The sequence below is a fragment of the Haliotis rubra genome, unplaced genomic scaffold, assembly GCF_003918875.1.
Source record: "Haliotis rubra isolate DU_JTF1 unplaced genomic scaffold, ASM391887v1 Scf67, whole genome shotgun sequence".
NCBI lineage: Eukaryota > Metazoa > Mollusca > Gastropoda > Lepetellida > Haliotidae > Haliotis > Haliotis rubra.
This window is the reverse complement of record NW_025767379.1, coordinates 321,256-347,407: the sequence shown is the minus strand read 5'-3', so window position 1 is coordinate 347,407 and position 26,152 is coordinate 321,256. Positions and strand designations below refer to the sequence as shown.

General features: G+C 41.0%; 2 protein-coding genes across 3 annotated transcripts in view; one reads left to right on the top strand and one right to left on the bottom strand.

Annotated features, from left to right (window-relative positions):
- Positions 1-732: 732 nt before the first annotated feature.
- LOC124257699 (surfeit locus protein 6 homolog) lies at positions 733-8,955 on the top strand. Its single transcript, XM_046691828.1, has 5 exons — positions 733-852; positions 3,445-3,626; positions 5,720-5,833; positions 6,245-6,370; positions 8,265-8,955. The coding sequence occupies exons 2-5, from the start codon at positions 3,473-3,475 to the stop codon at positions 8,906-8,908; spliced, it is 1,038 nt and encodes a 345-aa protein (XP_046547784.1). The 5' UTR covers positions 733-852; positions 3,445-3,472; the 3' UTR covers positions 8,909-8,955.
- A 4,483-nt stretch (positions 8,956-13,438) lies between these two features.
- The window catches only part of LOC124257726, a 30,141-nt gene continuing 17,427 nt past the window's right edge, over positions 13,439-26,152 (bottom strand). For both annotated transcript variants that reach the window (XM_046691859.1, XM_046691860.1), the window contains exons 2-4: positions 19,454-19,486; positions 16,594-16,756; positions 13,439-14,291 (exon numbers count right to left, since the gene is read on the bottom strand). In XM_046691859.1, the coding sequence (XP_046547815.1) occupies positions 14,237-14,291; positions 16,594-16,756; positions 19,454-19,486 (251 nt within the window). In that variant the 3' untranslated portion in view covers positions 13,439-14,236. The remainder of the gene's footprint in view (positions 14,292-16,593; positions 16,757-19,453; positions 19,487-26,152) is intronic.

Below are 26,152 nucleotides of genomic sequence, written 5' to 3'. Positions count from 1 at the left end.
AGAAATACATTTTTGAAAAAACAAATATTCCTGCAATGTCTTGGACCGGGGGCGGTGGGGTAGCCTAGTGGTTAAAGGGTTGGCTCGTCACGCCGAAGACCCGGGTTCGATTCCCCACATGGGCACAATGTGTTAAGCCCATTTCTGGTGTCCCCCGCCGTGATATTGCTGGAATATTGCTAAAAGCGGCGTAAAAACTAAACTCAGTCAGTCAGTCAGTCTTGGACCGTGTGTGTGGTGTTGCAAACAATTTTCCAAATTTTCCATTCTTGACGACTAAAAATGCATGTACAGACATTACGTGTCAATGATGAGACAATCCAACTTGATATATTTATGGACTAAGCTAGGTATCCATGCAATACGCTTACGTAGTATCTGAATGGACTCGCGCCATAGGAAATCGGCATTAGATCCTGACTAGTACAAACAGACACACAGACATTCACATCGCAAAAAACAAAACAAAAACAAACCCATAGGCGGATCCAGAGGGGGGCTGCAGGGTGCGCCCCCCCTGTCCTGAAAGTTTATTATTAAATGACCATTGAAACTCGTGAAAATGAAATGAAGTGTGCACCCTCCTTTCTCAATAGTGTGCCCCCCTCTCAAAAGCTGTATCCGCCCCTACAACCTTTGTACTCTTGAATGAGGCGACCGCATCTTATATTAGTACCATGTCTATTTTATATAGGAAATAGTTGTAACGAATATGCTCTTGAAAACCGGAACTGGAAATAGCCGAGTTAACATGGCAGCTTTCCCCACGTGCGATTTCTTCAGATGTTGACATTTTCTCGCAATGCATTTTAGAATATAGAAACTGCCGCATTAGCGGCTTCTTGTGCGCAGGTAAGGACAATACTGGTACCAGTTAGTGTTTATGATCGTGGAATGTTGAATGTAAACGTTGCTTTTACGGACTCGTCTGACCCACGCGCTCGGCTTGCCTTGTTCCCGTATTTCTTATGTATCAATTTTCGTTTATGAGTTCTTGTTAACTTCAAGCTGATTGAACGCACTATGGTCTTTCAGTGAATGAAATAGTATTCATGACTTTGATTATCACTTACATTGATTAAGTTGAATATGCACCCTTTTTCGGATAACAGCGGGCGTTTTTAGGTATATTGTAAATCGTGCTGAAACACAGTCACAGTAGTAGTCTCAGACGAGCGGCGCAGGTGTGATGAGACTGTCAGTATGTCATGGTGACGTCCAGTCATACCTTCGGTCCCCATCGCACCTTTCCCCAAGTCGCGTCTATGTTCTAAGTAAATCTCCAACATCAGAAGTGTGAGGGAGTAAGACCTATGTGGCCTATAGGGAGTACTGCACTTTACCGGGCGCACTTTTTCAGATTAATTAGCGCTGCTGGGGTTCCTAACCCTAAGGATCGTAAAGGGTGGCATACCCTAAACCCTAACCCTAAGGATCGAAAAGGGTGGCATACCCTATACCCTAACCCTAAGGATCGTAAAGGGAGCAGCGAGGGCTGCGCCCGGTAAAGTGCATTCTAGCCGCCCTCTATATCCTTTAGCATCATGATCGAGAATTTTGCCAAAATGTTTTGTGGTCTAATTTCTTACGCATTACTTCAGACGCGTTTCTGTGTGACATGCCAAATTTCCCTGTCTGTGATCAGGCAGTCACGCGAATGAGTGACCCCCTCTCAGGTAGTTACTTGTACTCGTAACGGGGGACCGTCTTGTGTACAGGTTACGTCCTCTACTGATTACCTAAACAGATGAGTTGAACTCATGTAATTTAACTATGTCTGCCTAAACACAGGACCACGTAACTAATGTCCCATAATATCAAACTGATGTAAGAAGATAAACTATTACTTGGGCTGAAGGGGTCGTCGACACAGGTACTACAGATGTGTACTCCAGGTACATTTCTGTATGCAGAAAAGTACCCCAAAACAAAGTCAATATACAGAAACGTACCTTGTACCCTAAATGGCGGATTAGTCCTATTCCTCAACCTAAATCAGAAACAGTATGTAGTTGTACCTGTTCGCCTGATTGCAACAGCAAGTGGTATTGTGCAATATTTGTTTCTGTCTAAGCTGGTTTCTTATATCAATCAAATGCATCTCATACAGCCGTATGACGGTTCCAATCAAGGAAACAACACAATGTGGAATGGATTCGTCTTCGGGTACCTTTCTGTTTCTTGATTATGGTTAGGGTATGTTTCTGGGTATATATCTGTACTGCCCATACCAACAACCCCTTCAACAATACTTGGGGAATATAAGCCACAGACAACATAAAATGTGACAAGACATGATTGGACACTATTCAGAGTACCCAGTACCATTTCAAGGTTGGAATTCTCATTAGGTCTACAGTAAAATCTATGCTGTATCTTGTCAGTTGACAGTTTCTGTTGTGTTACTACTTAAGTTGACTAGAAAGTTTCTTCTACTTACTCTATCTAAATGACTCAATTTTGTAGTGGTGGTTATGAGGTTTCCTTAATAAAGAAGAACACATATATAATTTTTAAAACATGGGTAAAGTTATATGGAATATGTCTAATAGCATTGAAATGCAAATATCCAAAGTTGAAATCAGTATTTAGATCTTTAACATCCAGTTCCCAGATTGGCTGGAAGTGGGAATTCCAATATGTAGTGATTCATGAATCTGCAAATATGAAGTAGTCCTGGCCACTTGCTGTATATTTTTGTCAAATCGCGAATAGTGAACTATTATTACAAACTAAAATAAGTGATCCCTTTGAGTTTGCTACAACCATAGTTTACTACCGCCATTGAATGTGATTTTGTTGCTTCTCTGAGAGGTCCAACAAAGATATGAGTATGCCGAACAATACCCAGAACAAGCATTATGCTTATGCTAATGGATTTCATTATATAAATGCTTAAAACCAGAATAATTTTTCGCCCTCTTCCCCATCAAACGGATATGCATTGATAACTGTTTGTAACTGATCTGAACACAAATCTCTCTCATGTGGGGATGCCCCATTTGGATAATATTGCTGACCAATTTGGTGAAAAGGCACTAAGCTATTTTAATAGACACTGATTTAATACTGTACAGCACACCGATAGGTACTGCATTACTGTATTCACTAATTCATGAAGATCTGGGTTAGAATAAATGATTGATCTTCAGTAACCCATACTTGTCGTAAGAGGGGGACTAACGGGATCGGGTGGTCAGGCTTGCCGACTTGGTTGACACATGTCACTAGATACCAATTGCTTAGATCGATACTCATGCTGTTGATCACTGGATTGTCTGGTCCAGACTCGATTATTTACAGACCTCCGTCATATAGCTGGAATACTGCTGGGTGTGGCATAAAACTCACTCACTCACTGACTCGCTGAATGTGTGGTTCATTAGCCACTGTGTGCACTTTGTTTCAATAAGCTCTGAACACTGTATGTTTGATTTGTTACAGAGTTCAGCAACTGTTCTAAGTGTGCATCATGGCTGTGAGTTCTATGGACAGTTTTGAGGAAGACAACAAGTTCTTTAAGGGTTTGTTGGATATGGTACCAGCCCGTGTTCTTCTTGATGAAGAAACAAAGAGGAAGATAAGGGGAGAAGAGGAGGAAGAAGAGGAAAGTTCAAGTCAGCATGGTCAGTGTAGCTGTTTAATTGAAAACTAAAGACATGCAACAGGAAACATCAGGAGTATCTTGAGTCAGAGGCCCAGATAAGCTGCGTATCCGGGTAAAATATGCATAGAAAATTTCCAATTACGCATTGAAAAAATAATTGTTGCGTAGCAATTACGCATTTAAAATGTTAGATACGCAAAAATTTTGAAACAAATGCGTACAGAATATATTTATAAAAATCGTTTGCGTAATGAAAAGACATCGATTGCCATCAAGTTGTACTGTTAGTATAGGACAAGTGTTGTACTGTCAGTATAGGATGAGTGATTTTTTTATGAAATCATTTCCATCATATTTAAGTTGGTTTTGATTAGGTATGACATAAGGCAGAACATACCTGCTTAGTAAACTTACTCAATGACATATACTTAGGTGAGTAAAATGACTGAAATACGCACATATTTGAAAGCAGTGGGTAACGGAAAATGAAATACCCACTCAACATTCATAATACCCACTCCAAAAAAATACAGTGGGTACAGTACCCACATGAGCTAAATCTATCTGGAGCTCTGTTGAGGATTCAATATCGAAATAGGCCCCCTGAATGATTGTTTGTTTTGATCAGAAACCTTCTGATTATATGATGGCAGCCTGTAAATAAACAAGCATGGACCTGACAATCCAGAAAATGATATTATCAGCACCTATCTAGCAACTGAGATATGATGATATGCATCCAACAAGCCTGTGCGCTTAACAACCTGATCATGTTCCTTGTTCTGCTTAAAACAAACATGAGTTGCTGAAGGCCAATGGTAACCCTGATCTTCACAGGGAGGATTCTCTTGAATCCTTGTCCAGGATTGTTTCTTAGCAAGCTATACAGTTTAATTACATTTTATTTCGCAAAAGAACAAGACATGCATACATTTTATAGGTGAAACAGTTCAAGATTCGCCTCCCTTGGCTGTGTGAGGATCTGCTGATCATGGGTTGCTATACCATCTTTGCGCCTATTTGTATTGTTGGGTCTGTTCTTACCCATCACAAGTACTTGTGAGTTTCACATCAAGTAGTACATGTCTACCATTGTCCACCTGAGGTGGTAGGGACCTCCCTGCGACAGTAGCAGGGATGCCAAATGTAAAGCCTTTGGTGCAATAGCTGCCATAGGTACACTTCTGGCCTAAAATTTTGCTGTCATGCTTCCTCTCCATTCTATGATATTTGTCCTTTCTTTCATGAATTACATGGATTTACAGGACGCAAATTCCTGTGTCCTATACACAAAAATTGACAATGGACTCAGTGAGATTTAATAGCACGTCCTCAGGGACGCAGAAAAAGTCTAACTGTTTTTGTAAAATTTCAATCGGGTAAAAATAAGTTATCACTGAGTTTACTAGTAGCTGGGTTTTGATATTTCCAATTTAATTACTGTAACAATGTGATGATCATGATACACAATACAATAACAGTATTAATTATAATATTTAAGTGTATGGGATCCCCATTTTGTAGCCCAGGACCCCCTGAAAATTAAGAGTATGAGTCCCAGGGACCCTCAAATACAGGACTCAAGGGTAATCCCTGGAACTATATACGTGGATTAAATGTCCCACAAAGCAAATTGTTAATACACCTGTGAAGATCTGGTATAGAATTACGACAACGGGATCGGGTGGTTAGGCTTGCTGACTTGGTTGATACATCACTGTATCCCAATGGCTTAGATCGATGTTCATGGTGTTGATCACTGGATTATCTGGTCCAGACTTGATTATATACAAGCCGCTGCCATATAGCAGAAATTGTGTTTGTGCAGCATCAAACAACAAACACAACTTAATGCATTGATGAAACGAGGCATTCTGCAGTGAGACTATACTTACCAGTGAGTTTCATGCTTTCAATCCACACAATCTCAAAGTTTTCATTACTCTGAGATGCAGGGTCGTTCATATGCTGATTAGTATGGTAAGGACTCGCAAGTACTTGTTTGCAGTACTCATATCTGCAATAGGCTTTTCCATTTCATTTTACTGAAATACTGTTGAAACTGACTGAATATGGGGAAGTTGAAGTTTGTTATATGAACTTTTATTATAGGCTCAAAAAAGAAAGGGAAGCAGGAAAAAAAGAGGAAAACTAAAATTGACCCGTTGCAGAGAAAAACAGTTACCCAGCTGCAGGAAGAACTGGAACAGAGAGAAGGACAGTCATGTAAGAGTTACCCCCCTTATCCCACAGTGTTTTCATAAAGTCTTGGGATTGTTAAGAAGGAATTAATGAATGAGTTTCAGAATGACATAAGAACATAATAAAGACAAGAAATCATGACACAAACTTAAAAGGACCAAAATGAAATGAAGTTGCCTTTACTTTGTCAAATACCACGTCTCTGTAGTAATCTTTTGTAAAATAGTTTCAGCAAACATGCCACCTGAAAATGATTTTACCCCAAAATGTTGCTGTTTTTGCAAAATTATTATATTTCTAGAACACGCGCTGCACATGTTTTTTGGTTTATTTTTCCAGAATTGTTTCAGATACAGCTTTGTTACATATTATATATATTTGACTTAGTGAATTTCTTTTTGTGTCACAGGTTTTATTTTCTTATTTCATTTGCAGTCACTCAGCTGAAAAAGAGTAAACACAAGAAAAAGCAGCCAGGCACTGACCCAAAGTTCCGTAGCATCACCCATGACCTTGAGGAGCTGAGGTCACGGCTACAGGCTCGTATCTCCGAACTCTCAGGTAGAGAATCCCTGCATTGCAGAGTCTGGACAGTGGTCACCCTGTGTGTCCTTTTCTGTACTAGGGAGTGGGGTGGGTGGGGGTGGGGATGTTCATCATTCTGTAGGGCTAGGGGAGGTGTCCTTGACCACCATAGGGCTGGGATGATACACTATGTCACGATACGATACGTATCGCAATATTTTACCTGTGCTACGATATGTATCACGATACATACACCTTAAAAGAATGACCCAGTATTAAAGGTCACATGCAACGTAAAACACAACTTTGCAGATTCTGATACCTTTTGGTATGGACTTACCAAAACAAATCATCAAAAATGCAAATCAACTTATAAAGTTGAAAAATAACGCAATGAAAAAAACAGTGTGAAATCGGAGTTCAAACGATTCACTAATTTTCCCCAAGCGCTTGGGCAAAATGTGGTTTCCACAGCTAGGCTGCTCTCATAGCACATGCGCAGTGAAATAGATTCGTGCAGCTTGGAAGCGAGTTGTCCGGTGAATACTCGGTGATGGCTTTGGTGTGAGCTATTTTTCTAATGTCTTGTTGATATTTCACAGGCGCGAGCTTTTTATATGTTATGACAGTAGATTACCAATTTAACTGTTTATATAATTTCATTTGTTTATTTCACCACACGTTCTTCTTACCGAGTCACTTTCTCAGTTCGATACTTAAAAGCAATGTCATTATGTAGCGTTGAAAGAATTTCTAACTGTGATATAGACATGTCTTTGTCACAGACAAAACTCAATGTCTGTTTTACTGACACCTATGTGTCTGCCTGCCTGTCTGCTAATGACAATGTTCAATACACAACTTCGATCACTGACCACATGCAATTTGAACTTAACACCAATCAGGCTATACACCATAAAACAAAACGCCCGAGTTTGGGCTCTGTCACATTATGTAATTATACAGACAGGCAGGTGTGATACTTGTACACATGACATGTTATGATGTCTGTTGGTTGCAAAATGTTATACACAAAAAATGAGCATGTATTTACAAAACCCAACATCTCTATATATACACACACACAATGAGCCGTGAGGGCATCTGCAAATGAACCAGCCGTTACACTTGAGTGCACACCCACCCGCTCTGACTGGGTTCGGTATCCCGGCTGCTTCGTTTCTTGGGAAGTAAACCCAAATACAAAATATTGCACTTTTGATTTGCGATTGTACGCTTATGGTTTTGTTTATATGTTTTTTCATAACCAGCAATGTATATTATATGTCATGAATAAGTGATAATTGTGTTTTAATTATGTTTGATTTCTTGGTTGCATGTGACCTTTAAGATTTAAAATTTCTTTATTTCAAGGTATTTGTGTATAACAATAACACTATTGTAGTAAACAAGCAAGTAACTCTATCATACTTGCGTATTTTTCTATAAATAAGTACTTTAACATGTTTAAGATAATATTGTTTTGAAAAAAAGTTGTGTATCGATACACCAGTTGACAATACGATAGCTGTATCAAACTTAAATGTATCGTGATGTATCGGTGCATCGTCCCAGCCCTAGTCCACCATGGGTTTATGTTCCTTGTAGTTTGCAGTCACTTTGTAGCTGACTGTTAAAACAGCTATATTTGTAATTGTTTAATGTAACAAGTATTAATGTAAATACAAACTGCAATCCTAACGGACATTTGTTCATTTTTGGATAGTCATAGGCCTGGAACCAGCTGTTTGTGACTTCCTCTGCTGGCTGTGCATGCTACAAGTGTACTTGATTTAATGATATAATTTGTGAACCTTCTGTGTAAAGGAAGCACTATTTTGCCTCCAGTAAAACCCAGGCCAACACCCTGTCATGTATACAGTGACACATTTCCTACAGAAATAGTGACTTTTTATTCTTGTTTCCATAGGGAAGAAGAGCAAGCTGACTGACAATGAGTCGAAGGAGAAGATAAGGCTCATGAAAAAGAATAAGAAGTTGAAACTTAAGTTAAGAAATGCACAGAAGCAGAATAAACACAAAGGTGAACACAGGCAGCAGACAAACTCTGATGATTCCCCGTCTCTGTCGGAGCCACTGATGGTCTCCGAGAAACCTGTGTATAACAAGGAGGGGAAACTTGTCTTCAGTAAGTTTGATTTCACAGATTCAGGGGAGGTGGAAAATCCAAAGACAGATTTACGGGCCAAAAATTATAAAAGACTTTTGGAAAAGCTAGAAAAGCGTAAAAAGAGTGCTGAGGAGGTGCGTGAGAAAAGTGTTGATGCTGCACAAAAATTGGAGGACAAGACATTGTGGAAGACAGCTTTGTTAAAGGCAGAGGGAGAGAAAGTTAAGGACAATGAGAAACTACTGAAGAAAGCAGTGAAACGGAAAGAAAAAGATAAACAGAAGCGTCAGAAATCCTGGGAGTCACGGACTCAGCAAGTAGACCAGGACAAGAAGAAGAGGCAAGACAAGAGGAAGTTCAATCTGGACGCAAGGAAAAAACAAAAGATTGAAAAGAAAAAGAAAAAGTCTGTTAAGAAGGGCAGACTCATTCCAGGGTTTTGATATTGTATATTTGTACATGAAAATAAAAATAAGTTGTACATATTCAATTTTGCTGTTTTTGTTTTGTTATTTTTGAAAGGGTGAAATACAAGAAAAATGTCTGCCTTGTTCTGTTAAGCTGTGTAGGAAATAATGGTCATCTTATATGTGCAAGAAACAATGGCTCTTTTGTTTTAGTAAGCTGGATAAGAAAGGAGGAATGTCTTGGGTGCCGTTGTACAAAGCGATCTTAGCTCTAAGGTGACCGTAACTTCCACACCTTAACATAGATTTAAGGTAGTCTTAGCGCTAAGGTGACCGTAACTCCCATACCTTAACATAGACTTAAGGTAGCCTTAGCGCTAAGGTGACCGTAACTCCCATACCTTAACATAGACTTAAGGTAGTCTTAACGCTCAGTTTGTTTTGTACAACAGTACCTTGGTCTGTAAAACCAGGTATTTTAGTCCTTGTATTTCAACTGGGTAAGGAGCAAGTTTGGTGGTTTGATCCCCAGGTAGCAGCATACCAATTAACCATGAAAGATGGTGCTCGTGGCAAAAAAGATGGTGATATGTGTCATGTATAACAATAACGATAATGTGTCCATTTCTCATGCGCATTGCTCCATGCACAATGCATGCTCAAAGCGCCCAAACAATCTGATTATTATTACCCTGGATAACTCAAGCTGCCTGTTAGGCGCTAGAGAGTTATAGTCATATTTTCTGCTGGGTGAAGAGAGGCAATTTTGAACAAACTCACATGAATCACATGTGCTTTGTTGTGGGGTAGGACCAAAGTCCTACTCTCAGGCAGGCAGACACATAACTCTCAGGAGTCAAATTGCCAAACACGGTCACCCATCCAAGGACCCATTGTTGTTTAACTTCATCTGATTTGTGACCTGAGCTCTATGCACAGGACCACACACCATAAATGTTAACCTGTGCATGAGTGACATGATCCTAACTTGTCTCAAAATGCTTACCCTTGTTTTATTAATGTCATCTCCACAGAAATAACACTAGTTTTTTCCTCTTTTCCATCAGTGAATCCAATTTTCATTATGACCACCTTGCCAGCCATATTGTAAAGCTAGCTATGACCATTCCACATTTCTGGTCAGTATTAAATGAGGTTTGGTACACATGTAAGAGGGAGTTAAAATTAAAGACACATTGGCAGTGTTGTAGCTATGTAGTTGTGGTACAGCTTCCAGGGAGAAGCAGGCTGTATGTGTCATTTTAGTGATTTTCATAACATGGACTTTGCGCTTAAATGCTTTCATAAAAAACATTTGTCTGTGTAAGCTTTGGACATTCTCCCGATTGGAGGAGGTGAATAGAAGTGTGATGTTTTTTGTGTGAAGATGGCATATTTTGTTCCATGCATTGGATATGTTGGTTATAGTCTTCGGTAGTTTCACACATTGTACCCTTGTGGGGAATCGAACCCAGGTCGTCAGCGTAACGAGCGAACGCCTTAAACACTAGGCTACCCCCGTTCCTTTAGTCATAAGAAAACAAAATTGCATTTTTTATCACACTTGAATGTGTTGTTGAGTTTGGCTGGTTCTTGGATAAATTATCAACGGCAGATAACTCCTGTGTCCCTGTCACTGCGCATCACACAGGAACAACCTCAAGGATGTCAATTTTCAAACTGATCAATTCAAACCCTCCATTCAATGACGCAATATTAAGTATTCCGCTGAAAATAGATTTTTCTGTTGCCACCCCTCCAACCTGGACTTCTGTCAAAACGTCAGCCTGGATACTGGTTTGACTTGTCACGACCCCATAGAGGTCAGAGTCGGATATTGTCTTCAACAACCACTGGAATGAGTCTAACAAGAGATGGTGGGTGCATTGACTGATGTTCGTGATGTCGCATGGCAGAAAGTCTGGTCCAGAGTTGATTATTAACATACCGTCCTTGCTGGATAATTGCTGAGCGCTGCGTTAAACCCCAAGAGAAACAAAACTTGGGAGGTATTAATATAATATATATTTCCTAAAATTCGTAATTATGTGGACAAGTCCAGTAATAATGTATGAGAGTCATTTGATAATGGCAAGACATTTGAGTGAATCCATGATGGTTTCTGTCTGTTGGCACTTCAAAATCAGCGATACGATAATTTTACCCTGGCTCTAGGTCAGATATAATTTGTATTTCTGTCACAGAAAAGTCCAAACTGGCAATACATTTAAAAAATGTGCACAATAGGTAATTAACAATTACATGACATCAGTTGTGCTCATACGATAATTGTGCAGAGGACTACTACGCCTTGACCATGTGTTAGAAACAGAGAAGAGACATATAGTATATGACTACCCTTACTATATAAAATCATCCTTTTATATAGTACTAGGGTAGGGTCTATGTACCTATATGTCTTTCTAACGCTGTTTCTAAGCGTGACACGCCCCTGTGGTCTTGACTAGTTCTGGCCTTCCTTGCAATGGTTGACCCTGTCTCCTTCACAGTACAGAGTTGCGCCCCTTTTCGACCGCTGGAATCCAACACTCCCCTGGTTGTTTCCTGGTGTGTCGGCACCATACCCGTACACGTCTTGGGTGGAGGTGTAAAACTGCTTCACTCCACCCACATGACGCTTACAAACCATAATCTAAAGCGAAAGATGGAAAGAAAGGTGTGAGTAATATTCTGGATATTTTATTCAGTCGGTATAAAAGTGTTGTTTGTACATGATACAAAATAAGAGGAAATTATTTACAATATTCTTGGTCAGATAGTAAATATATTAAATATTGAAACACTGTGCAGCATTTTCCAAGCCAAGTAGCAAGACACCTGTTCTCACTCTTACCAACACTGGCCATTGAAAACAAAACTAAAATGTCATTTACTTATACACCTCGTGTCATCCTATTCCTATAAACGAAGATCCGGATTAGAATTGACCTCCAGAAACGTACGCTTGTCGTAAGAGGAAGTTGACGTCATCGGGTTGTCAAGCTCGCTGACCTGGTTGACTCGTGCCATCGTATCCCTACGGCGTATATCGTTGCTCATAATGTCAGCTACTGGTCGTTCCCAGACAGAGGCGACAATCTGGGTCGTTCCCAGACAGAGAGGCGACAATCTGGGTCGTTCACAGACAGGGAAACCGCAATCTGGGTCGTTCACAGACAGGGAGACCACAATCTGGGTCGTTCCCAGACAGAGAGGCGACAATCTGGGTCGTTCACAGACAGGGAAACCGCAATCTGGGTCGTTCCCAGACAGAGAGGCGACAATCTGGGTCGTTCACAGACAGGGAAACCGCAATCTGGGTCGTTCACAGACAGGGAGACCACAATCTTGGTCGTTCCCAGACAGGGAGGCCTCAATCTGGGTCGTTCCCAGACAGGGAGACCACAATCTGGGTCGTTCACAGACGGAGACCACAATCTGGGTCGTTCCCAGACAGGAGACCACAATCTGGGTCGTTCCAAGACAGGGAGACCACAATCTGGGTCGTTCCCAGACAGGGAGACCACAATATGGGTCCTTCACAGACGGGGCGGTGGGGTAGCCTAGTGGTTAAAGCGTTGGCTCGTCACGCCGAAGTCCCGGGTTCGAATCCCCACATGGGTACAATGTGTGAAGCCCATTTCTGGTGTCCCCCGCCGTGATGTTGCTGGAATACTGCTAAAAGCGGCGTAAAACCAAACTCAGTCAGTCAGGCAGTCCTTCACAGACGGAGACCACAATCTGGGTCGTTCACAGACTGGGAAACCGCAATCTGGGTCATTCCCAGACAGGAAGATCACAACCAAGGTCATTCCCAGACAGGCGGCCTGCGATTTATATAGGTCGTTCCCTTGCAGGTAGATCACAACCTAGATCGTCCCCAGGCTGGGAGACCACGATCTAGGTCGTTCCCTTGCAGGCGGATATACAAATATACACGTTCTCCGACTTGCTGACCAGAATGTTCCCCGACATAAGGTCATGTACATCATCATGTACATAGACATTCCTCATGGCGCAGTTTGCATGACCTTCACATATACATGTTATCAGAACACATGAACCATATTGTTTGAAGTATATTTACATAAGTCAACAGTATTGACGATGAATTGACAGTCTCGCATAACATCTTGCAAGATGTTCTTAGACGAGCCATTTTTATATTTGGTCAAGGCTGTGTTTACACAAATAATGCGCTTAAGGCGACACAACGTTGGTTTGAGTCAACCAAATGCAACATTGTAATCTTTGCCGTGTGCAAACGCATTTAAGGTGTTTCTGTCATTTCACATTGGGAATGAACATTGATGTATTGAATCTGCAGATACGGTGTTCTCTGTTCCAGCCTAGTCGTAAATGAATTACAAATATGTACATATTTACATCACAAACATGGAGCTACCAACAAAGTGAGTAGGTTTAGTTCTACACCGCTTTTAGCAATATTACAGCAATATCACGGCGGGGGACGCCAGAAATAGGCTTCACACATTGTGTCCATGTGGGAATCGAACTCGTGTCTTCCGCGTGACGAGCGAACGCTTTAACCTCTAGGCTAACCCATGAGCGCTGTTAGGTCATATAAAAATAATTTATTGTTTCCCATTACCTCCCCAACCTAAAATTTGGCCCGACCCTAATTTGTATTTTTTTTTTAAATTTATTTTTCACTGGTACATTTGCGTGTATAAAGCCGGCAGACTTCCGAAATCCGTCTCAGCTTCCGATATTCCAAGTTTTACACTAACATTGTATAGAAAATCAGAAGAAAAAATATTAAAAAATAAAAGTAAAATCCGCCCTACCTTCCCATGTTCTTTTATAAAAAGGGATGAGAAACAAGAAATGTATTTTATGTGGTCTTATAGTGCTGATTTTTGGGACTTCTAAGGGATGCAACTCTGAAACTCTGCGGCACCCGAGACCACTGGGGCTCCCTGCCATGCACATAACGAATGTTACAAGTGCGGTTATTTAGTTGGCCAAACTAGTTTAGAAAATAGAAAGAAAAACAGTCACAGTCATGACCGGTTAACTATAATCATATGAAACAAACGGGCGATGCTAACTACCTTTGAGTCATAGTCATAATTTTCTTTTTAACTAATGCAACAATAAATTAGAAAATATACAAATTTAAAGACATATTCACAGGTAGACAGCTTACGGGCATGTTTTAGTGAGACACGAAGAAGGGTGATGTCAGCTGAGAATATATACACACATGGGGTTACATATAGGAATGTTCGCCAGGCGTTCATCAAACAGATTTGATAGAAGCATCGTCAACCTTTTCCAATTCTTTGGATTTTTTAGACAACTGAGAACTGCAGGATCCGCTCTTGGACAAGTGGCCATCGGTCAGTGGCTGGGAGAGCTCAGGAGCAACCGGAGCGCAGAGGCTAAAGAGTGGACCCTGAAAATATACAGTGTATGAGTGAGGCTGTTATACAGGTATCAAGGCGTGTCATCTAAATTTGGATGGAAGAGGCCGACGTGATATACCTGTACCACGTGATGCAGCCGACGTTTACAGGTATTGCGCTGCGCTGACAAACATTGAAAACACAATCAAGGCTAGCCGGGATTCGAACCCGTTCTGTAAGGAAGCAACTCCATTCTACCCGTGAAGGTCCGGGTTAGAATATTGATCTTCAGTAACCCATGCTTGTTGTAAGAGGCGACTAACGGGATCGGGTGGTCAGACTTTCTGACTTGGTTGACCACATGTCATCACATCCTAACTGCGCAGATCGATGCTCATGCTGTTGATCACTGGATTGTCTGGTCCAGACTCGATTATTTACAGACCACCGCCATATAGCTGGAATATTGCTGAGTGCGACGTAAAACTAAACTCACTCACTCACTTATATTGGCAAAACCCTCACATTTTTGCTGTGACCTTGCAAATTATCTCAAGGTCACTCAATATAACTGGTGTCGGTGAATCTCGCCAATACACCTTGGTACCAAATGTGAACAAAATCCATCATTTCTTGCTTGAGTTATCGTCTTAACAAGCTTATACGATGTATGAAATGCAACGAAAAACAAACACACGCGTATTTGCGAATGATTAAAACTGTTATTACAATTTACGTAGATATTTATTACATTTTACCGCAACTAAAATTATTACAATTTACGTCAATTTTTATTACAATTTACGTCTTTATTACAATTTACGTCAAATTTATTACAATTTGCTGCAAGTATTACAAATTGCGTTTTTATTACAATTTACGTTTTTATTACAATTTACGTCAAATTTATTACAATTTGCTGCAAGTATTACAAATTGCGTTTTTATTACAATTTACGTTTTTATTACAATTTACGTCAAATTTATTACAATTTGCTGCAAGTATTACAAATTGCGTTTTTATTACAATTTACGTCGTAACACTGCCGCCCTATAGCTGGACTATTGCTGAATGCGGCGTTGAGCAACAAACAAAACAAAGTCAACACTACACAACAAATTGCAGCGCCTCTGATGACTGAACCATCCATTTGGCGAATCTAATCAGTTCAAGGCTTTTGTATGATCCTTATGATGGTAATGTCGATATTAAGTGTGTATGATTTTATGCCACTTTTAGGAACTCTTCCATCAATATCACGGCGGCGGACACAGGAATGGGCTTCAGTCATGGCGGGTGTCGGGCCCTCTTCGTGATGAGTTAACACTTTAATCCCATCGCCCCTGATTTTGAACTATATTTCAAACTACTTTTTAATTTTGACACTACTATACCCCAGTTCCTTAATAACGTAGGCATAGTTGCAGATATTATGTGCAGACTACCATCGCAAACTGACTGAGTTTGGTTTTACGCCGCTTTTAGCAATATTCCAGCAACATCACGGCGGGGGACACCAGAAATGGGCTTCACACATTGTACCCATGTGGGGATTCGAACCCGGGTCTTCGGCGTGACGAGCCAACGCTTTGACCACTAGGCTACCCCACCGCCCCCCATCGCAAACAGTCAGTATCGCTACGTATTACAATTTGACAGAATAACATTAATGGACTCCAAAAGCTGTGCTGTACACTGCTCAAGTTCCCTTAAAGCAAAATCGACCTTTCGTTCAATGTTACAGATTATAAGAACAAACCTAGCAACAACACAGACGACATTGTAACATAGTTTCATATATTGATAAAGCCGCATCCCCATTTCCATAGTACCGTTTTCTATTGGGCTAATAAGTCAGAAAAATCCCAAAACTATTCATGCGTATCGAAGAGTAATAGCTGTTCAGACGAATCTATGAAACGTATCTCTCCGACTGATTACATTGTCGACGGCGTGGAAGTATCACCACGGATGCCGCAGTTGCTGACGACGTGGGCGTTGATGTGAGAGGATGTCCGTGTGTCTATATCTCGTCTGGTTCGTACGACATCTGACACAGGGGCACTTAAGGTAGTGATTGATGTCTCTAAGAGGCATTTTCGGAAGACGCAAAACACTCGGTATATTGCCGTTATAATACCAAGGGTCAAACTTTAGTGTTCACTGCTATTTCTGATGATTATATTGAGTGACTGAGTGAAAATGCGGGTGTATGCGGGACATTTTCATTTACAAAACATCCAGAAATGATCTCCAACCCTGCGTTGACTTGTGATCCCAACATGGATCCCTCCCCTCAAGAAAAGCTGTATCCGCGTTGAGGTCCATCGCCCCACCCCACACATCTCTCACCTGTACAGGTATTCCCTCCGACTCCTGTAGCCCTTGTCCCTCCGACTGATCCTGTTGGACCTGACCCGGAGGAAGCACATGATGGACATGACGACGACGGGGAAGAGGAAGATGAGGATGATGATGTAGTTGGCGACGGCGGTGGGTTGGTTGAAGTCTGACACTGCAATCATTCCACAGAGACAACACTAGAATTGTTAACACCGACATGATGCCTCAATGCGTGGAGGAGACCAGGCAACCCTGTGGAGGTCGTAGAAGAAAAATACATTTTGGAAAGCAGTTTAATGGCGCAGCCTTTATTGTTTACATTCGGAGCTGGTCGGCCCTTCTATGGATGTCCCCAGCCTTCGTGTGAAGGAAGCCATTTCATTTGAATAACATTGATCCCATGCTAAAGAGGAAATAAGCAATGAACGTCTTAGAAATGGTGTCCATATACGATAAAAAGTTTCGGGGATTGATGTGGTGGGATGCCAGTGCGTGCATGTGTCTTTGTAAGTGTGTGTTTTGTGTGTGTATGTGTATCGGTGTGTATGTGTGGCGTTTTATGTGTGTGCGCGTGCGTGTGTGTGCGTGGGTACGTGTGCTAAGGTGTTACCCTATTGGTGTAGGCTGTCTGTCGTCACGCCCGGGTTCGGGTCACCATTAAAATATGAGACCAATAATCAGATGCTCCCTAAAATTGATTGATGAATATTGCTGAAGGCGGTTGTGAATCTCATTGACTCTAATAATGGAAAAACGATGAAAAGGAAATATATGTATCTACTCATGTATGGTTGAAGAATCAGCGTTCATGTATATATGTACACATGTAATACTAGTCGTCAATATCTTGTCTGTACAGGTCAAAATATCATGCATAAAACATAACACACAGACACACCGACAGCTTCTCGGAGAGTGTTCAATGGTATTTACATACTGTATGTTTTAGCCTGATTGCACGGGTGATATTCTGTCACAGAGCATTGGTGGATCCGGGAAGGGATCGGGGATGGGATGGGGGTGGCGTAGGGGGGTAAGTGCATATTGATATTAGTAAACGCAACAAGTCTTACCTAAGTGAAAACATACATTTTAGGTTAATGGGTCAGTGGGGTGCCAAAGTGATTTGAACTAGCGGAATCACCTTACACTGCGACAGACACAAGTAAATCAAATATACGATAGCTGGAACCTGATACAGATCCAGGTTGATACAGGTCATGTAATATCACAATCAATATACATTATAGAATTATTTACACACTAACAGGAAATGGCTTTTGTGTTTGATAAACAAACGCAGGTCGAACACAACTGGAAAACTGAAATATATCCTTCATAATATTCATTTAACTTGACTTGTTTCGTGCACTGTCTTAATTGGACATCATTACCTGTGTGGTAGATCGGCTGTATTGTTCGTTGTTTTGCGCCACACTACACTATTCTACCTATATGCATATATCTAAATCTAAGACATGCAATATGATGAAAAAACGCCATCGGCCATGACGACACACGTCTCCCAGCCACACCATCCAATCCGCTAACTCGCCGCCTTCGACCAGGATAGATTGCTATGGACTATTCTAAATATGAGGTCGAGGCCGTAATCTCATTCTAATATTTCATTCTTATGTTATATTTTGTCATTTTTTGTTGTTTTACGCCACAACTAGTAATATTCAAGCAATATAACAGCGGTCTGTAAATAATCGAATGTAGATCAGATAAGCCGGTACTTGATATTATGAACATGCAGTTAGTCACGTGACCGAGTCTGGCCATCGGAACCAATACAATCATTCGTAACTACTCGCCTCTTTCCGTGACCGGAATGACACGAGTAGTTACGAATGCAATACAATTGGTCACCCTACACTGTGATGGGCTCAGATTTCAACCCACCACGATACTATGATTCCCTGGACACCACAGACCGACTCTTTCTATGTTTAGTGAGTTGGGTTTAACGCCGCAGTTAACAGTGTGCATGTTATATCACGACGTGTCGCCTTGATGAAGGGAATACCTGCAGGCCTTACGCGTTAATACTTTGGTGACACCCATGATATGTTGCCTTGACAAACCCGTGAAGATCCAGGTTAGAATTGATCATATGCAACCCATGGTTGTCGTAAGAGGCGACTAACGGGATCGGGTGGTCAGGCTCGCTGACTGGGTTGATACATGTCATCTTAACCCAATTGCTCAGATCGATGCTTATGCTCTTGATCACTGGATTGTCTGGTCCAGACTCGATTATTTACAGATCGCCGCCATATAGCTGGCATATTGTTGAGTGCGGCGTAAAACGACAAACTGAGCCAAGAAACATATTCGGGGCTACACGGCATTCAGACACATGATCATAGATCTCTGGCGTCCCAGAGGACTTAACTCGTCACAGCAAATTACGGTGAATTTCAGATGTTGTTATATTTATTTGTATTTTATAGCTCCCAGATCTCGTCTTTTATACTGCTACGACCTGTCGAAAGAGCGGGAACTATGGATATGTATACAACTGTATATGTAAATACAATAGTTTATTGTTGTATGTGCTCTTGGCATTATATTCAAATATGTCTTATTCTTTTTTGTCCTTAATACATTGCTGAACAATCATGTGCTATTCATACTTCGTCTTAGTACTTTTTTGCTGTACACAAGTGAAATGTTCATAAATCATTGAACTATTTTGACTGGGAATCTGCAACAGACAGCCTCGTGAATATTAAAATGTCCCAACTCGACTTAAACCCAAATTAGTCCCGAGACGTTCTATAACTGAGAAAACGAAAAGGACGAGATGCACACACACCAAGTTTCATGCAATAGGCAAGGCGAGGGATTAAGAAATACCTACGTGTAAATGTTGACTGATTTCCACCACCATCTCCTGTAAACAAAAACAGATGTTGAGTAGAATTGTTTCATTTGGTATTTAAAACTTCTATTCTAAATAATGTCCGAGAAGGTCACATTGAATTCCTCTTCAATCATGGCCCTCTCCCTGTACTATTTATTCAATATGTAGATCACCGCATGGTAGCCATATTACCTTGCAATGGCCGACGTATCCGGGCAACAGAAGTAGCTCGTAAACAGTTCACTAAATGAATGTGAGTGCCAGTATGTGTAGATACTTGTGTGTGATATCAGATACTTTTTAAAGATATTTGCTTCTTAACGCATTTTACTCCAATTTGCAATGTTATTGCATTTTATAAATATAATGTCAACTGATATCTCAGATTATCTTAAACAATCAATCAAACAAATGGAACACACAAACATGTTTTCACAATGTCTCAAATGTTTTCACCAATTAGACAAAATATGGATGTTTTACCGTGTCATGATGACAGGAATCTGTTTGATTCTAATGGACTGAAGGCTATTAGTGCCAACCACATTTCATTCTACATAAATATATATAATTGTTGCAAGGAAGGAATCAAACCTATTATTGTTGCAAGGAGTGGAACCGCACAAAGACATTTAATAGTTCTGGTATATCGCCTCAGCACTAGAATCTTGGCACAGATCAATACAGTCCTTCACAGAATACAGCCTGTTGATGTCAAGGTTCCGAGCAGACCAGGCTGTAAGTCAGGTTTCTATTGAGCACAATACCGACCTACTTGTGACCCTGATATCGTTTACTGTTGCTACAGCATGTGGATGAATGTAGATGTTGACGTCCCCGAGTGCATGGGTAACTTAGAAAATAACTCGTTGTCTGCGAGGAATTCAGTATTATCGAGCATATGCATGTCAGTGAGATTCTTGTAATTACTGATTGAACTGTTTTTCTTGCAACCAAGATAACCACCAGGGCCTAGATTTTCGAAGTTCTCTTAGCGCCAAGATAGTCGTAATGTAATGTTAATGTATGGCACTTACGACTATCTTAGCGCTAAGAGAGCTTCGAAAATCTAGGCCCAGCAATCTTTCAACAAAATGAACTTCAGTGTACTCCCGTGGATCCCTTCATCATACCGGATGCTGTGATGGAGGGTTCGAATCTAACAGCCCTTGCATTTGATTCTTGATTGTTAGAACCACGCTGTTGGTTTTAAAGAGTAGCTGGGTTCTCCGTGAGCAGTTATCCTACCTATCCGAGTTGTGTTACATCCAGCTAAATCTAATAAAGCTGGTACAGAAGTAATGATGTTTAGTGATCGTATGTATTTTATCAAAAATAAAAAAACTAGAAATATATATGACGATGCAGCGTGTTCCTAACATAATCTGTATCTTCGTTTACTTAGCCTTCCTCTAATATAAGTTCTGGCAGATTTATCCATTCGCTTCCATTTAAGAATATTGAATCCCATGTCCACTCAAGCCAATCCCCAACACCGGCTGAGGCCGACTCAATAATTCATTGCTAATGGTCTGTGTTCTGTCTTTCAAGAAGGTCGTGCTAACAAGAGACATCCACATTGTTCTTAAGGACCAATAGTGCAAAGCAATCATATCGCTAAGGCTATTGTAGGTCTGTGTGAAAGTCTGGAGGTTATGGTAGTGCTGAGATCGGTTTGTGTGTGACGGGACATGTTCTGTAGCTCATCTGGTTGTGTCATAAAAGTACTTACAGCGACACAAACACGCAAGTTAATAGCCTTTTGTTTGCTGAGTTTAATATCGTTAATATCGATCCATTGTTAAGGACAAGTATCATCTTAAACACAATCTAATATATAGAGGATACTAAACGACCTTCCGTGTAATACCATTTTTATTAAACGAGTTAATGATTTGGTATCAAACGAGCGAAAGCGAGTTTGATACTGTTAGGTTCGTTAATTATTACCATTGATTGTTCCATACACAAATCACACAACATGTCGACTGGGTGACGACTGCGACAAGACTGCCGCCCTTTATTCCCTGACCTGCATACATTGCACGTGCAGCATGCGATAATGTTTGTGACGACTAATCATATAATAGCGTCAGGCTGCGGTAGTCTGATGACCTACAGTTTTAATGCAATTATTTTTAACAGTTATAACATCCGCCTCCTCTAAGATTTAAGTTACTTTGGATGTAGGCAGTCCTTAAACAAAATTTCTTATAATAAACTTAAATCTTATGAGTTTAACAGCAAAGGAATAAAGACTTGCTTCAAATTAAATGTCCTCTGTTTATACTGAAACTAGTAAAATAAAAAGTTAAAGTCCATCATTTAACTATATGTCACTGACAATGTCACTTTGACCTACACTAGGTCACACTGACTGACAAACAAGTTATTTTGACACAAAGTCTCCGAAATATGCTGGCGGTTGTCTCACTCTGGTTGAGCGTCGTAGCACAGGTGTGAGGAGGTAAGGATACTTCCGTCCCTCCTCTGGTAGCACAGACACATCTTGTGCTTCACTTGTAGCAGTTTCATGGTGGATATGGTGAGGGTCAGAAGCCTTGTTTCAGATGTGGTAAAACTAATCATAAGCCAAACTTGTGTTTTACAAGAATGAGAAATGTCATAACTGTGGCAAGAGGGACATGTTAAGCAAGTGTGTAGATCAGAGAAATCTTCAACTCAGAAATATACACGAAGTTCTAAACAGAAAGTGAATACTGTAAGGACTGAATCTGAAAACAGTGAGAATCCTGAGGATTTGTTTGAGAATTCTTTATTTCATGTTACCACACAGAACTTTCGGAGTAACTCCAAGCACCCTGAGCCATATTTCATCACTGTTAATGTTTGTAAACATTCCAGTAACATTTGAGATTGATACAGGATATCCAGTGACAATTGTAAATGAAGAAACTGCAAATAAACTTGGACTTGTGACATCAGTGTTGCAGGATAACTGTGTACCACTTACAAGTTACACCGGACAGGAAGTATAAGGTTTCACAGCTGTGGATGTTACATACCAAGGTCAATCTTATACACTACAAGTGGCCTTATCGCGAGGTACTGGGCCGAATCTGTTAGGCAGAACATGGATATCAGCAATGAACTTTGACTTGAGAGATTCTTCTGTGAGTTTTGTCCAAACTTCTACTTTGTCACTTCAAGATGTGTTAGATAAACATGCTGCTATTTTTGAAGAAGGTCTTGGGACATTGAAAGGGTTTAAAGCTCATATTTATGTGCATCCAGACGCTACCCCTAAGTTTTACAAAGCAAGATCAGTGCCGTATGCCCTACGTCAGAAGATAGACGTTGAACTAGATCGCTTACTCCAGGAAGGTATTATTGAGCCAGTGAAATACTCAGAATGGGCCTGTCCTATTGTTCCAGTGCTAAAGCCAGATTCAACTGTCAGAATCTGTGGGGACTTCAAACTGACAGTGAACCGTGCCTCAAGATTGGAGCAGTACCCGATACCTACCTTGGAAGACTTGTGTACTAGACTATCAGGAGGGCAGAAGTTCTCAAAACTTGATATGAGTCATGCATATCAACAGCTTGTGTTGATGAGGAGTCTAGGAAGTATGTTGTGGTCAATACACACAGAGGATTATTCAGATATACCAGACTACCCTTTGAGTTTCATCTGCACCTGCTATATTCCAGCGAATGATTGAAAACCTACTGCAAGGAATAAGACGTTCTGCAGGATACCTTGATGACATCATCAATTCAGGGATGAATGACAATGAACATTTGCAAGTCTTGGATCAAGTGTTGCAGAGATTGTCGGATGCAGGACTGCGCTTGAGAAAGGACAAATGTGTGTTCTTAGCTGATGAGGTGGAATACCTGGGATACAGATTAGACAGTGAAGGTCTTCACCCAGTGGAGAAGAAGATTTCAGCAATTCAGAATGCCAAGAAACCAGAGAATGTGAAAGAACTCAGAGCTTATCTTGGGATACTGAACTATTGAATGCCGAATCTACCAGACACACTCTCTCCCTTGTACAAGTTGCTCCAGAAGGATGTCAAGTGGAAATGGGGAAAGCCTGAATGCCAAGCATTTGAGAAGTCCAAGAGACTCCTACAATCATCAGATGTACTCATACACTTCGACAACAGCAAGCTTCTACTACTACAGTGTGATGCATCGCCCTATGGTGTTGGAGTGGCGTTGGCACACAGAGATACCTGATGGTACAGAAAGACCTATCAGTTTTGCTTCTAGGACACTATCTAAAGCAGAACAGAATTATTCACAGTTGGATAGAGAAGGCTTGAGTGAGATATTTGGACTTCGCAAGTTTCACAAATATGTGTATGGTAGACATTTCCAGATTGTTACAGATCACAAGCCATTGATGTCATTATTCAGTGAACATAACCCTGTGCCTCAGATGGTTTCACCCAGAGTGCAGAGATGGTCTATACTACTGAGAGCGTATTACTACACAATTGTGCATAAGAAAGGTACAGCTTACACCAATGCGGATGCATTGAGTAGGATTACCAGCTCCAGATACAGGTGAACCTAAACCTGAAATGACAGTACTCATGCTTCATCAACTTGAAGAAACACTACCCGTGAGATCTGAAGATATTCGCAAAGAAACGGAAAAGACAAAACATTGTGTCTTGTTCGCGAATATGTGATCCGAGGTTGGCCTGGACGAAGTAATCTTGAAACCTACTTAGAACAGTACTACAAAGTTAGAACTGAACTGAGCGTCATGGATGGATGCCTATTGAGAGGTTCAAGAGTAGTGATCCCTGCAACTCTCAGACCAGTGATACTGTCTGAACTTCACCAGTCACACCCGGAATAACCAGAATGAAAGGCCTCGCCCGTAGCTATGTATGGTGGCCTCATCTTGATACGGATGTAGAAAACATTGTCAACAGTTGCGACAGTTGTCAAGAAAACAGAAACTCTCCAAGCAACGCGCCTCTACATCCTTGGGAGTATCCTTCGAAACCCTGGCAAAGAGTGCATATGGACTATGCTGGTCCATTCATGGGACATACGTTCCTGGTGATCATTGACGCGCATTCCAAGTGGATTGAATGTGTTCCAGTAACGTCATCTACTGCGTCGTCAACCATCAACCAGCTACGTCGACTGTTTGCTGCCTACGGATTACCTGAAACAGTTGTAACGGATAATGCTACAGCTTTTGTGGGGGAGGAATTTGCCATGTTCATGTCAAAGAATGGTGTAGAGCACATCACCACTTCGCCGAATCATCCAGCTGGAAACGGGTTAGCTGAGAGAGCAGTGCAGATAGTTAAAGAGGGATTGAAGAAAAGTGAAGGTGACTCAGTTGCTACCAAACTTCACAGAATGTTATTCGCATATAGAATAACACCACAATCTACAACAGGGATATCACCGTCGATGTTGTTCATGGGACGAAGGCTACGTTCTAGATTGGACTTAATGTGAAGAAAGGGTGAAGAAAAGCCAACATAAATTGGTGGAACAGTCTTCAAAAAGTGAAATGCAGAGAATTTCAAGTTTCTGACCATGTGTGGGTTAGGAATTTCACATCAGGGCCTAAGTGGATAAGTGGGCAGATTGATAGTGTAACCGGTCCATTGTCATACATCGTCAAGTTGACCGATGGTAGAGTGGTTAGGAGGCATGTGGATCATGTGAGAGCTAGAGTGCCACTATCAGATCCTGTTTGTGATGTGCATAGATCTGCAGAGGGAGGCAACAATAAAACAAGATAATAATGTTGTTGTTGATGTGCCTAGTGTTGATCTGCCAGAGGAAGATATCCAGCATGAAACTGCTACAAGTGAAGCACAAGATGTGTCTGTGCTACCAGAGGAGGGGACGGAAGTATCCTTTACCATGGCCATTACGTGACTTCTGAACATATCCACAAGATTTGCTTTCAGTCTTATGCATAACATTCACTTGACTCACCGGTTTATCTCCATGAATATCCTGTAAGTTCCTATTTGCTGTCTCAATAGCCATTGCAATCTTCAATGCATTATCAAAAGTTAATGAAGTTTCCGACAACAGTTTCTTCTGAATATTGTCATCTCCTATTCCACACACAATCCTGTCTCTCAACATAGACTGCAGAGTAATACCGGAGTTACATCCATCAGTTAGTTTTCTCAATTCAGCCACATACGCAGAAACACTTTCACCATGCTTCCTATTTCGTGAATGAAATTTGAATCTCTGAACTATTTCTGAAGGTCGAGGCGTGAAATGTTCTTGCAACAACTGTACCAGGTCATCGTACGACTTGTCACCAGGTTTAGCCCGTTGAACTAAAGCTCTTATTAACTGATAAGTCTCTGTTCCACATGAAACTAACAAAATACTTCTTTTCTTCGATGTGTCGTCAATTTCGTTGGCCGCGAAAACATGTGACAGAATCTCGCACCACTCTTCCCAAGTCGACTTCCGGGGTTAAATTCCGACAATCCCAGTAACACATTGGAAGTTGTCATATCATCTGTAAATACTAATAAATCCAGAAGAGCGAAACACAATACCTTGACCGCCGCTTCCTACTTCATGACGGGCGAAACTACTTACGTAATTCAAATGTCTCAACTCAAACCCACGTGCGCTAGTGTCCCGTGCAGTGGTCAACACACCTCGCCATAGTGTCGTATTCACAACAGAAATGTTCATTCAACAGACTTCGGAAACCATTAC

Coding starts and splice junctions, on each gene's coding strand:
- LOC124257699 (XM_046691828.1), top strand. CDS start 3,473: ATGGCTGTGAGTTCTATGGACAGTTTTGAGGAAGACAACAAGTTCTTT. Junction 3,627..5,719: donor GGAAAGTTCAAGTCAGCATG/GTCAGTGTAGCT, acceptor CTTTTATTATAG/GCTCAAAAAAGAAAGGGAAG. Junction 6,371..8,264: donor TCGTATCTCCGAACTCTCAG/GTAGAGAATCCC, acceptor TTGTTTCCATAG/GGAAGAAGAGCAAGCTGACT.